The sequence below is a fragment of the Centroberyx affinis genome, unplaced genomic scaffold (genome assembly GCF_046629955.1).
Source record: "Centroberyx affinis isolate AG114_WGS23_722 - 3 ecotype Tasmania unplaced genomic scaffold, CSIRO-AGI_Caff_v1 ptg007821l_1, whole genome shotgun sequence".
Lineage (NCBI taxonomy): Eukaryota > Metazoa > Chordata > Actinopteri > Beryciformes > Berycidae > Centroberyx > Centroberyx affinis.
This window is the reverse complement of record NW_027283924.1, coordinates 23,363-38,263: the sequence shown is the minus strand read 5'-3', so window position 1 is coordinate 38,263 and position 14,901 is coordinate 23,363. Positions and strand designations below refer to the sequence as shown.

The 14,901-nt window shown below is 42.9% G+C and overlaps 1 protein-coding gene across 1 annotated transcript; it reads right to left on the bottom strand.

Moving 5' to 3' along the window:
• Positions 1–409: 409 nt before the first annotated feature.
• On the bottom strand, positions 410–12,089 carry LOC139639832 (dual specificity protein phosphatase CDC14AB-like; the record flags this gene model as incomplete). The annotated part of the gene is made up of 5 exons (XM_071513982.1): positions 11,873–12,089; positions 11,482–11,572; positions 10,869–10,944; positions 3,661–3,753; positions 410–489 (listed from the first exon to the last, which is right to left on the bottom strand). Coding segments are annotated over exons 1-5 (437 nt in total), but the record flags the coding sequence as incomplete, so codon positions are not given.
• Positions 12,090–14,901: the final 2,812 nt, after the last annotated feature.

The window sequence follows — 14,901 nt, the reverse complement described above, 5'->3', positions numbered from 1 at the left end:
AACAGTCTGCTGTCTGCTCATCTCAAACATCAGAAAGGTTTTTCACTTTGAAATGTCAAGTTCCAGGACTTTTATTTTGAAATTCCTAATGAATAAATTGACTCTGATCCTGTTTTGTTACAACTGACATAAGGACTCAGGGTTCACGTGTTATTGATAAAGTTTCCTATCATGTCCTTATAGGACTAGATAGAGGTTAAAGGTCACATAACACAGTATGTTCTTATAGGACTGTCAGGGTTAAAGGTCATATAATCAACAACATCCAAACTAGAATCAGCTGTTCAGTGGTTGAAGCCTCAACTCCCAATCACAGTCTGACCATGTTATACCATCAAAAATACTGCAGTAATACTGTTGCAGTACTGCAGTATTACTGTATCAGTACTGCAGCAGTGTCAAGGCTGACCTGAAGGGCAGGTAGGAGGCGTTGGAGCCGGAGATCAAAGCTCTGTAGGCTTCTTCTGGAGTCTTCTTCAGGTAGATCACCTGCCACACACACAGACAGGTAGACAGACAGGCAGGTAGACAGACAGACAGGTAGACAGACAGACAGGTAGACAGACAGACAGGTAGACAGACAGATAGTCATTGGTGTAAATGAAGTGTCGTCTTTCAGTAATTAAAAACAGTCAGAATCTAACACCAGTTTAGTCTGGTTCTGGTTCAGGTTAGTTAGTCTGGTTGGGGTTAATTAGTCTGGGTTAGGTTAGTTAGTCTGGGTCAAGTTAGTCTGGGTCAGGTTAGTTACTCTGGGTTAGGTTAGTTAGTCTGGGTCAAGTTAGTCTGGTTCGGGTTAGTTAGTCTGGGTTAGGTTAGTTAGTCTGGGTCAGGTTAGTCTGGGTCAGGTTAGTTAGTCTGGGTCAGGTTAGTTAGTCTGGGTCAGGTTAGTCTGGGTCAGGTTAGTTAGTCTGGGTTAGGTTAGTTAGTCTGGGTCAGGTTAGTCTGGGTCAGGTTAGTTAGTCTGGGTCAGGTTAGTCTGGGTTAGGTTAGTTAGTCTGGGTCAGGTTAGTCTGGGTCAGGTTAGTTAGTCTGGGTCAGGTTAGTCTTGGTCAGGTTAGTTAGTCTGGGTCAAATTAGTCTGGGTCAAGTTAGTCTTGGTCAGGTCAGGTCGACTATGAATTTTAAGTGTTGGTTGCTATGGTGACAACAGTCTGGACATTAAGGTGTACAGTCTGTCTCACTGTGAGAACTGAGCAGACAGCCGGACGACACAGAAGGATTTAGCGGAGAAAGACATCCAGTGATTAGCCGGATCGTTGTGAAAAGTCACAGTTTTATTCCACGATGACGCCCGGTCCCAGACTCTGCCGGTCTCTGTTGAACCGTCCGGGAAGACCTCTCACTCTGATCATTTTTTAAATATCGGCGCTGGGGAGAGAAGCTGCAACTGACAGGAAACAGAGCGAAGTGGAGGAGATTCACTGCGCATGCACGACCGTTTTGCTCTTAATAACGCCGTCAATATCTCTCTGTGCCACCGTAGGCTTCAGGAGGCTTGGATTATGCTGCAACAACTGTATGGAGTCATTTTATGGATATTTTCTGCTCTTTTCGGAGCTCTAAAGATAGGAACCCATTGACTTCAGTTGTTCTGGAGAACGCTGCTACGAAGCTGTGCTGGAAAGCTCCAGGACTGTTTTATGGACTAACAAACTTCTAACAGACATCAGCTGAATCAGATGAACTCTATAAACACTTCTGACTGCAGATGTGAAACCTGTTGACCGACTTAGAGACACAGCAGGGGACAGAGCTCCACCTGGTGGAGGCAGAGGGACACAGCGGGTGACAGAGCTCCACCTGGTGGAGGCAGAGGGACACAGCGGGTGACAGAGCTCCACCTGGTGGAGGCAGAGGGACACAGCAGGTGACAGAGCTCCACCTGGTGGAGGCAGAGGGACACAGCAGGTGACAGAGCTCCACCTGGTGGAGGCAGAGGGACACAGCAGGTGACAGAGCTCCACCTGGTGGAGGCAGAGGGACACAGCAGGTGACAGAGCTCCACCTGGTGGAGGCAGAGTGAAACTTCATTCAGCTGAATGTCAGTTTCCTCTGCTTTGGTTCTTGCTGTAAAACCTCTCAGCTCAGTGACTTGCTGTCAGTCGCTTTATACAGAAGCTAGTCCAACGGTAGTATTTAGATGGTCAGTATGTCAGTATTTAGGCGGTCAGTATGTCAGTATTTAGATGGTCAGTACGTCAGTATTTAGATGGTCAGTATGTCAGTATTTAGATGGTCAGTATGTCAGTAGTTAGATGGTCAGTACGTCAGTAGTTAGACGGTCAGTACGTCAGTATTTAGACGGTCAGTACGTCAGTATTTAGACGGTCAGTACGTCAGTATTTAGACGGTCAGTATGTCAGTAGTTAGATGGTCAGTACGTCAGTAGTTAGATGGTCAGTACGTCAGTAGTTAGATGGTCAGGACGTCAGTAGTTAGATGGTCAGTACGTCAGTAGTTAGATGGTCAGTACGTCAGTAGTTAGATGGTCAGTATGTCAGTAGGTCTGTGGTGATATAACGGAGCGTGACGCTCGGCTCTCTGTCGACACAATGAACTTTTGTTTCAGCTGCTGCAACACATGAAATATTCAGCTGGCAGCAAACACACAAGATTGAATTCTAGAGGTGTGTGTGTGTGTGTGTGTGTGTGTGTGTGTGTGTGTGTGTGTGTGTGTGTGTGTGTGTGTGTGTGTGTGTGTGGCTGAGCAGCAGTCAGTCTGTTAGCTGACTGCAGTCAAACTCTCCTGATGCAGACTGCTGCTGAATCAGGATAAAACAGCTGAACTATATTAGATACACAATATTATCTGTTTGAGGTGAAGTGTTGTTACCTGCAGACAGTGTGTGTGTGTGTGTGTGTGTGTGTGTGTGTGAGTGTGTGTGTGTGTGTGTGTGTGTGTGTGGCAACATGCAAGTTATGCACATGCTGTCTATGCTGTACATTCACACCTCTTTTCTTCATATTCTCATTATCTCGCTTGTTACATATTGCATAGCTATATCTTCATATTTTTTATACATTTCCACTTCACACTGCATCGTTTAATTTTTGGATTGAATTTCATATCGTACATATTAATTTTCTCATTGTCTCTGTATGTTTTACTGCTGTTATTTTGCACACCCTCATAATGATTTACACTTTTTCATACTTTTCATTCATAGATTCTACTTAATGTATCCTTGTCAGTTGTGTTATGTTTAATACTCCATTTTCTCTATTCCTATTGTATTTTACTTTGTTGTATCCTATTATCTGCTGCGACCCAGTTTCCCCACAGGACCGACAGCTTCCCCTTCCACTAGTGTGTGTGTGTTGAATCAGACTGGACTGCTCTGATTGGTCAACTGGTTCCAGTCCAGCTGCCAGTCCGACTCGACCGGACCGGACCGGACCGGACCGGACCGATGGCCCAGACTAACATGCTGCTGAAACTCTCTGAAAGACTCGGGTACGGTCTGAGTCTGGTTCCACCTCCTTTGATTTGGTTCTCATTATTTAATGAGCCCTGTCTTGGCTAGGTCTCACTTGTAAAAGAGGTTTTAATCTCAATGTGACTTCCTAGTTAAATAAAGGTTATATATATTTACACAAACTGACCAATAGGAGCCGAGTACTCCGGCGTGAAACAGGAAGAGGAAGTGATGTACTCACAGCGTAGCTTCCGATTAGCACGGCAGCGTTAGCCCTCTTCCTCTGGTCAAAGCTGGTGTAATGAACAATTCTCTTCCTGGTCAGTGTGAAAGACTAAAAAGAGGAGAAATAAAATCAAAACATGTTAAAAACCAAAGAACAGGCTTCTGACAGCATGAAGAATGAACCAAAGCCTAGTCCACGTCTCCCTCCAGACACTGTTACAAAATATAATAATGCAGCTCTGAAAGAATAACAGTGATATACCAGAGTTTCTGTTAGAACGTGTCCTGGAAGATTTCAACGTCCCGGACAAATGGGAGAAATTCCGGTCAAATATTATCTGTGTTTATTGAGCTTAAAGGCAGGCTATATAAAGAATGACATCATCAAGCCATGTAGATTTATAATATTTCTTATTGAAAAGTAGGCTACTTTTGCTTATACATTATATTCCAAATAAAATAAGTTAAAAAATAAAATAACGCTATCTCTCAAACACACACACAACGTTACCATGCAAAATAGAAAAATAGGATCATCTATGAAATTTTGCACTTTACTTCATTCCTGACATGTATTTTGTTGCCAAATAGCCATATGCTGTCATCATTACACAATGCCAAATGTGCAACGTGCATCATGTCCCGTTCACCATCATCACACATTGACGATTGCTAAATACGCAACCGACAACCAAGAAAAACACAGCTCAGCAAAAAGTCATGAAAATAACCTGCAAAGGCATCTTACCTTCACCCAACACACACACACACACACACACACACACACACACACACACACACACACACACACACACACACACACACACACACACACACACACACACACATCGCCCTTGATTGGTTAATACATTACGCTACATTCAAAACAATTTAGTAAATCCTCCCCAGTTGTGTCTCATGTCACTTAAATCAACTCACATAGAGCAATATTTATTATGACTTTACTGAAAGAGACTTAAAGCTGCTCATCAGGAGCAGGTCTGGAGACAGGCTGGGAGCAGGTCTGGAGACAGACTGGGAGCAGGTCTAGAGACAGACTGGGAGCAGGTCTAGAGACAGACTGGGAGCAGGTCTAGAGACAGACTGGGAGGAGAACTCAACCTGCTGCTGTAACTCAGTCTCAGTAAAACAAGGAGCACAATGTTCCAATAATTGTGCTTAGAGGGAATTATTTTCACCGGATATTATGACCGGAGAGATTTAAATATGTCGGACTTCAACAGATTTTACTGGTAAAAAAAACGGTAATTACCGGATAACGGAAACCCTGTACAAAATATAATAATGCAGTTCTGAAAGAATAACAGTGATATACTCCAGCCACAGTGAGAGAGAGAGAGAGTGTGTGTGTGTGTGTGTGTGTGTGTGTGTGTGTGTGTGTGTGTGTGTGTGTACACCGCCATCATGCACATATAGAGTACAGTAAGAGCTCCAACTGTTGTCCCCAACAACGCAGGCTAGCAGCCTGGATTAACTCAAGTCTAGTCAGTTTATTTATAGAGGCTCGTCACAGTGGTTCAAAACAACACAAACACATAATACCAAGGATAGCAACCAGAGATAGACAGATTAACTGACCAAGTATGGAAATCAGTAAATTATCCAACATCCCTGAGACAAAGAGGGTTCAGTCCATTCAGACAGAAAGCAAAGGGTTTCTAGCTTTCTACTTGTTTTGGTCAGGATGAGCAGCAAACACAGTAGAAACACTCAACTCTATAAAACACTGAGACATTTTCAGGTGAGGAAACGCTGTATGAGACGGAGAGGAAGAGTTTCTGGTTGCCTCCGCCCAGGAGGGAATGTTTTCACCCGCTTCTGTGTGTTTGTCCGTCCGTCTGTTAGCAGGATATCTCTAACAGTTGGGCGCGGTTTTGCACAAAACCTGGTATGAAGGTTGGTTACGGGCTAAGGAATAACAGATTCATTTTTCATGTCGACTGTCCAAAAGGGGGCGTGGCATATCACCAAAAGGTGGTTGTCAGACATGGCGGAGGTCTGTGCTCTACTGAGCACATTTTTTAGATTTCTGCACTAGAACAGATCTGTGTTTCCATGGTTTCCAGTTCCAAGCACCTCAGTTGGACAGTCATAAGGTCAACAGATTAAGGCAATGGACAAATGACCTTGATGCGTATTCAGCAAGAACGAGCCTGAAGATCTACCAATCACGTTCAAGTTTGTTTATTTATATAGCCCTCGATCACAGACCATCTCAAAGGACTTTACAGAATGAACCTAACTAGATCTAACTGATCAACAATCAACCATAGAACATAGATATCTCCTGGCATCTCATATAGAGATGCCTGGAGGGAGCAGCAGTGTCACAATGTCCAACCTGGTCAGACGCAGGAGGATCCAGACCCGGAGTCGCCCCACAACGCCCAGAGCCGAAAACCTTCCACCAGCATGTAATCAGAGAGGAAGCAGATCAGGTGGCCAGCGGCCAACATGACATCACTGTAGCACCAGTTGGACAGCGATGTGGAAGAGATACTAGAGGCAACTTCAAGAGGGAACACCCAAAGGAACCCAAAGCTGTGAATTAGGACAACAATCATTGTTGGCCTGTGATGAGAAAGGTTTGGAGCCGAGGAGGGAGTGCCTGACCAGGAAGCTGCTGGCGCTTCGCCTGGTAGAATGGCATTGGAAATGCTGTCAGGGAAGAGCCTGAAAGCTTGAGACATTCATCTCCAACCCCTTCAGGTTCATCAAGTAGATGCTAGGGCAGAAGCAGAATGGAAGGATGAGACACATGACAATCTCAGGGAAACTTGTAGCGGAGAGAGCAGCAGCCTGATATACCCTCACCAACTGAAAGAAGAGTTTAATATTCAAGAACTTCCTGAAAGAAGTACAGGATGTTGTAAGAACTGTACTGCTCCTGGATCATGTGGCATCCTGTACAGTTCAGAAGCACTGTCCGAAGATGCTGCAGGACCTTTAGAAGATCCTCCAAGTCATCTAGAGGAGAGGGATGGTTAGAGAGCAGTGGAGAGCTGCGACAGGGGTCTGGATACCAAAAGAATAAGATTTCAATCAAATTGATCAATTTTGAATCATCTCCCTGTTAAGTATTGAAATGAAGATCTTCAGCTTTACTTCCAAACGGCTGATGACCTTCTTCACCAGCAACAGCTTTATAGACTCAGTCCAGAAGGGGAGTCTCAGGTTTTCAGGACACCTGGAGCAGACAGCCATGGTGAATCAGCTCATCAAAAAAGCCAGGGAACACAAGGGCGATGGACCTCTCAGACACATATAGATCTATACCACATAAGCCGGTGCAGCTCACACTGACAAAACTACAACATCACAGACTACAACAAATTTGGCACGAGTGTCTCCTCTGGAACAGGCACACGGTCAAGGTGAGGATCATCACAGGATAGACCACCTCTGTGATCCTGCTCTCCCTGACCATCAACATGATTGTGAAGTCTGCCATCTGCCAACAACAATCAGGGTGTTCATGGATGCCCTGACAACCAATCAGAATGCTCAAATAATAATTGATTACATTTATATAGTGCTTTTCTAAGTACTCAAAGCGCTTCACATATCGGGGGGGGGCTCAACTCATCACCAGATGGATCAGATGGATCTTTATGGACCACAGAGTCAGGACCTCGGTTTAACGTCTCAACCGAAGGACGGTGCTCACTCAAAGGACAGAGTCCCTGTCTCTGCCCTGGGGCGTTGGGGATATTATTCATGAGACCAGAGGGAAGAGCGCCTCCTACTGGTCCTCCAACACCACTTCCAGCACCAGGTGGACTCCCATCCAAGGACTAACCACAGCCAAACCTGCTTAGCTTCCCAGACAAGCTAGCGATGTGATGCAGGAGCCATGGTGCTGGCTTTAACATCGCATGAGATCCATCCCTGCCATGTCAGAGAAGCCGGTAAAGTATTTCAGCAAAGTATTTCACAGCACACAGAGACATCAGTCCAAGCTGCTTGCACAGAGCAGCGGCTCAGTCTGGACTCCTGAAGAATTTCAAGGTATGGGTGTACCAATATGGTATCCTACACCTAGGACCTTGTGGCCACTCCTTGTCTATGAGGCCCGATGAGGGTCACAACCACCTCTGAAGATGGCTAGGTCTACCCAGGAGTCTCAGTAGCATCACTCTCTATGGGTGTACCAACAAGCTAAAGCTGCCACTCAGTTCCTTTGAGGAGACAAAGGCGACCTGAGCTACAGAGGTGATGCAGTACAGACTCTTGATGGACCTGAAGGTATCCAGAGCTGGAGTGGAGGTGAAGATGCTGGGGTTTCGCAGCCTGACCCCTCTGTGCAGCTTTCAGCATGGCAGGAGAGGAAGAGAAGAGCCATCCACAACAGCAGAGAGCCTAAAGGTGGATCTGGAGCCATGGGAAGCAGACCCAGACACAAACTGAGACCTGACCAACCTCAGCTGGGTCACCTAGTGGAGAGTGGAGATACTGAATACCCGAAAGACACAACGATCCCAGGAATATATCACTCAAGATGTGTCAGCAGATCCATCAGTAGTTATTCAGTCCACAGTTTGAGTTTAGAAGTAGATTTAAATGGGATTGTAGGAGATGCTCTCTAACTGGAAGGTACAGCACCATCCTCTGACTACAACATAAAATAACTACTTTGTGAATATAATCTTGATCTGATGTCAGGAAGCTCTTTACTACGTACAGATGATGTGCTGGAGTATCAGATGGAAGCTGTTTAACAACCAATGAGGTTGAACGGTGACCTGAGAGGCCTGAATCTAAATGCTGGTCACCAGAGCTGCAGCAAAGTTCACATAAATACATTAGCACTAATTAAATGGGTGGTAGTAAGAGAGATTGTCCTTCAACCAGACAACATGGAATCTAACCCCCACCCTGCTGAAGTGTCTTTAAGCAAGGCACTGACCTCTGACCTCCCTGAGGAGGGGGCAGGAGAAAAGACTATTTCCCTACAGGGAGACAGAGGAGCACGAAACAGAAAGGTCAGTCTGGATGTTCATATGGGGCCGATGTTGCTCTTTCATTCAAATGGATCTGGTCCAGTCTAATATGATGGATATGATGCGATTTGATTGATTACATATTTATTGTAGACTTTGCTATGGGAAGCCCTTAACCTGAATAGATTCTAATTTTATTGGACATTTATTACGCAGAGAATTTGCAGAGAATTGTCTGTTTACAAAAGCCTCTGCAAAAAACATTTTCATGTATTGCAGGCTCAACTTTTGATGATTTTAAAATCCTCTGGATTGAGTGACAGGGAGTCTGAAGATGCTGCGCAGAAAGTTTGGTGTCATTTGAACCTAAAATGTGGAAGTTACAGTTTTTTGTGCATTGGCTCAAATTTGACTACATGTACTGAATAAGTCAGTTAGGAGTCTGTATGATGAACCACTGATTTTTAGTTTAGAGTTTAGAGTTTTACATTTTGATTGATTGGTGTAGAAGGAGGAGAAGGAGGAAGAGGAGGAGGAGAACAAGAGGAAGATGAAGAGGAGGAGAACAAGAGGAGGAGGAGGAGAACAAGAATAAGATGAAGAGGAGGAGAACAAGAGGAGGAGGAGGAAGAGGAGGAGGAAGAGGAGGAGGAGGAGAACAAGAAGAAGATGAAGAGGAGGAGGAGGAAGAGGAGGAGGACTGGCAGCAGTCGGTGGCAGCAGTCGGCCACTAATAAAAATCTGTTTTGTCCTTGAAAAGGAAGTGGAGCAGCGAGTCTGGAGCGGAGGAGATTGACGAGTCTGAAACATTAAAGTGAAGACGAGGAGCGTCCCGGTGGCTCAGTGGACTCAGGTGCGTTTCAGGTTCGAACCCGGCCCGGACCGCGGTCACATGACGTCCCTCTCTCCCTCCCATCTCTCCCTCCCATCTCTCCCTCCCATCTCTCCCTCCCATCTCTCCCTCCCATCTCTCCCTCCCTCTCTACTCTGTCCAATAAAAGCAGAAATGCCAAAAAATAATAATCTTTAAAGTGAACACAACTCAATCCAGACCGTCCAGTCAGCCGTTTTCTGGGCTGGTCGTCGTGACGACTGCCAACAGTCGACTGGAGGAATGCCATCGCCACGGCAACACAAATCACACAACACAAACACGGAGGGGACGCTTCTTTTACCGGCTGAAGGAGGAACAGGTGGGTGGAGCAGAAGCACTAAAACAACCAGACTGAGACTTCACCGGCCACATTCCACAGTACTGACACAAGACCAAGCAGACAGTACTGACCAACAACAACAACAACAACAACACAGCCAACAGACAGTACTGACCAACAACAACAACAACAACAACACAGCCAACAGACAGTACTGACCAACAACAACAACAACAACAACACAGCCAACAGACGGTGGCTGTGTTGGCAGAGAGAGACAGAGAGAGGGAGAGACAGAGAAAGAGTGAGACAGAGAGAGAGTCAGAGAGAGAGAGAGACACAGAGAGAGAGACAGAGAGTCAGAGAGAGACAGAGAGAGGAGAGAGAGAGAGAGAGAGAGCACATTGAATTGAACTGAATTGAAATTGAGAGAGAGAGATCCCAGAAGAATGAAAGATGAAGAGGTGAAGATCAATATTTCCATTATGTTAATTAGCATTTTAATTAGCGGAGATCAGCCAGCTTCAGCAGGACCAAACACACACTGAGCCAGACTGGACTCTACAGGACTGATCCTGGATCTGATCCTCCTCCTACACCCCCCCCCCCTCTCTCTCTCCCTCTCTCCTCCTCCTCCTCCTCCTCCTCTTCCTCCTCCTCTACCTTAGGGAGTCACTGGCTCCTGCAGAACTGATTTCCTGCTGTTTTTACAGTTTAATCAATTTGTGCTACAGATATTTTATATTTTCTGTGTGTTTTCATACTGAACATGTTATTTCTGTCTCCTCAGCCCTTCTGCTGTTTTCATATGTTCGAACATTTCTGCTCAACATGTTGCCTTGTGTTCATGTTTACTTCTTACTTTACTGCTTGTTCTTATTTCTATTCTATTTTTCTTGGCTGCATCCTGTTAGAGAGCCGGCTTCCCCTCAGGATCAATACGGTTTCCTCCTGTCCGGTCTGATCTGATCTGATCTGATCTGATCTGATCTGATCGGCTCTGCAGCTTCGTCCTGAACCTGAACACGTTACGTAACGCAGGTTGTTTTGTCCTGTTGCATTCTGGACATTCTTCCACAGGGAGAGTCAGAGCCGAACACACTGCTCACCTTGAGTTTCTTGTTGAGTTTGCAGCAGTATCTGTACAGTGAGGCCAGGTTGAGCGGGCCGAAGTCTGCGTAGAAACTGAGAGAGAGAGAGAGAGAGAGAGAGAGAGAGAGAGTGAAGAACTCTTCCTTCTCTCCTGGACAGTATGAACACATCAGGAACACAGACTGCTCAAACATCTCTGAAAGAATAGAGAACTTTCAAAATCTCAGTATCAACGAATAAATGTTTCTCCTGCTTGGAGAAAATGTTGAAACAGTAGAACTCTGTGCTCAGTATGTGATGTCATGATGATGTCATGATGATGTCATGCCATAATCTAAGAAACACATCAACTCTGTAAACTCTTCTTTAACTTTGCTTTTTTTGTAATCATCACTGTTATTGTTGTTACTGTCCAGAAATATTCTATGTGATGAATCTATATATTTAATATGCAGTTTATTTCATTTTATTTTACTTTATTTCTATCTCATTTATGTCTGAATCTCTGCTTTGGCAACATGTGCACATGTACGTCATGCCAATAAAGCTCACTGAACTGAACTGAACTGAACTGAGAGACTTGTTGTTAACTCAGTCTGGAGGAATCATCTCTTCTATCTGCTGACTTACTTTTCGTAGACGAACTCGTCGTCGGTGCAGAAGTAGTGTGTGTTGGCGGTGCTTTTGGGTTTGCTTCGTAACGTAGCGAAGTACAGCCGGTCTGTCAACACACAAACACAAACTTTAAGCTGAACCCAGATCAGCTCAACACAAAACTCCATTCAAACCTCCAGCTGCAGTCAGGATGCCTGTCTTCAGCATCACAGCAGAGGAATAATCAACATTTTGTCCGTTTTCCTTCACATTTAAAGAGACAGTGAGCACAGAAACACTCTGACTGCCCGGGAAAACAAACTCATTGATTGATATTTGATGATCTGAAGGATGAAACCAGAGCAGCAGGTGAGTTGCAGGTGTTTTGTGAACTTTAACACATATCCATAAATCTCCTTCAACTTACCTTTAATAAACTCTGCGGCTCCTATCAGCTCCACATCCTCTGCCATTTTAAACAGAGTGGAGAGGATGGAGGAGTGTCTCCCTCCGTCCAGACTCATGGATCAGTCTAACTCCTGGACTTTCGGCTCAATTACGTCTGTTTGCAAAGTTTTCCACAGCTAGCCGTTAGCAGGTTAGCATTCGTGCTAGCTGGTGCTGACTGGAGTTAGTTAAAGTCTGTGTTTAGTTTCCCGTCAGGCTCTTCTCCTCCTGCTGTAAACTCTCTCCCACTGCGCAGCCGCAGAGTTTACAAACTTTCTCTTGTGATTTAAAACTTATTAAGTTGTAAAGGTCCCGGGCTAGCATGTTAGCACGTTAGCTGCTTCCCGACGCTCTGAAGTCTGAAGCTCTGATTTCGCCAAGCCCCTCCTTAAGAGACGTCACTATGGCAACCAGAGCCGCTGCTATAACAACCACAACCAATCCCCAAACAGACCATAATATGTTGCCTTCAAGGTCTCCTCGGAAATATGAGTTTATATATGACTTTAATATATGACTTTCAGTGGGAAATAATGAAAACATGGAGAAACAGTAGAAGTTTGTTGGCCGTTGTTTAATGTCGAAATCCAGAAAGGCTTTAATTAGCTTAGTTTCACTTAATTAGCTTAAGTGAAACTAAGAGTGAATATAGAAATATACAACAACACCATGTTTTACATGCCGAATGCCAAACAGTGAAGCTTTCTCAACATGCCTCTTGTGTTCTCCATGATGCGTTCAGTGTCAAATCTAATGGATGAAGAACGGTTCAGTCTGCAGAATCAAAGATCATCAGGGAAGATATCCTGAACATCACATCTCATTTTCCAATCATTTTGCATTATAATATTCTACCACTATTGTTATTCTAATTTTAATAATTATTACTCTTATTAGCATTACCAGTGGTATTAGTATTACACCACATTATTACACCTCATCATTCGGTTTCTGAGCTGCTCGATTTCTAAAATAAACCAAAACCATCTTCTGTTAAAGAGTCTGTTCTGGTGTTATTCCTCACCAAAACAACTTGAACGCAGCATTTTGTATTTACGAGGAGACCCTGAAGGCAGCATCAGTTCTGCGTTAGATTTCATACTGAGATGTAAAATCAGTGAAATAAACCACCAGCCTCACTTCTGCACTTAGTTTGAACTATTTAAGCTATTTAACATGTCAGGCTGTGGATACAGATGTTCACAAGCTTCTGATCACTTTGGGCTTGTGCAGCAGAACAGTTCAGCAGTGTTCTGTGTTCTCTGCTGTTCCTGAACACAACAAACCTCCGTCTGCATACAGAAGATTCATTTTCTGACAAATGTTCTTCAGCTTCAGTTTGCTGCTCCAGTCTGTTGAGACTGAAGGGAAACACAGACAGGAGGCAGAGGCTGAGCTGACCAACGTGTTCTGATAGAGAGATAGAAAGATACAGAGATATAAAGACATACAGATATAGAGATATAAAGACATACAGATATAGAGATATAGAGATATAGAGAGATAAAGACAGAGATATAGAGATATAAAGACATAGAGATATAGAGAGATAAAGACAGAGATATAGAGATATAAAGACATAGAGATATAGAAAGATAAAGACATAGAGATATAGAGATATAAAGATATAAAGACATAGAGATATAAAGACATAGAGATATAAAGACATACAGATATAGAGATATAGAGAGATAAAGACAGAGATATAGAGATATAAAGACATAGAGATATAAAGATATAAAGACATAGAAATATAAAGACAGAGATATAGATATAAAGACAGAGAAATAGAGATATAAAGACAGATATAAAGATAGAGATATGAAGACAGAGATATAGAGATATAAAGATATAAAGACAGAGATATAGAGATATAAAGACAGAGATATAGAGATATAAAAACAGATATAGAGACAGAGATATAGAGATATAAAGACAGATATAGATATAAAGACAGAGATATAGAGACATAGAGATATAAAGATATAAAGACAGAGATATAGAGATATAGAGATATAAAAACAGATATAGAGACAGAGATATAGAGATATAAAGACAGATATAGATATAAAGACAGAGATATAGAGACAGAGATATAAAGATATAAAGACATAGAGATATAGAGATATAAAGACAGAGATATAGAGATATAAAGACAGAGATATAGAGACAGAGATATAAAGATATAAAGATATAAAGATATAGAGATATAAAGACATAGAGATACAGAGATATAAAGACAGAGATATAGAGACAGAGATATAAAGATATAAAGATATAAAGACATAGAGATATAAAGACAGAGATATAGAGATATAAAGACAGAGATATAAAGATATAAAGATATAAAGATATAGAGATATAAAGACATAGAGATACAGAGATATAAAGACAGAGATATAAAGATATAAAGACAGAGATATAGAGACAGAGATATAAAGATATAAAGACATAGAGATATAGAGATATAAAGACAGAGATATAAAGATATAAAGACAGAGATATAGAGACAGAGATATAGAGATATAAAGATATAAAGACATAGAGATATAAAGACAGAGATATAGAGACAGAGATATAGAGATATAAAGATATAAAGACATAGAGATATAAAGACAGAGATATAGAGATGAGCTTTCCTCTGCTGCTGTTCTGCCTCAGTTCACTACATCAAACACTAATGAAACTGGAAGGAAAGGAAGAAATACAGATAAAACGATATTTATAAAAAAGATATTTCGTATTGATTTTCTTGTTGCTTTGGCAATATTGTTTGTTTGTAAACTGTTGTGTCAATAAAGCACCTTGAATGGAACTGGAGTAAAACACAGCAACACTTTCCTCCATCACTCTGCTGCTGAAACACCATCAGACTGTTAGATCAGTGACTCTCAACTTTTTTCATATCAAGCATCATATCTAATATCTAATCCAGTCCACATCAAACCCACAGACCCCATCTGATGAGAGTTAGTCTCTGACCCAAATCTGAGAATATTTTTTATTTTC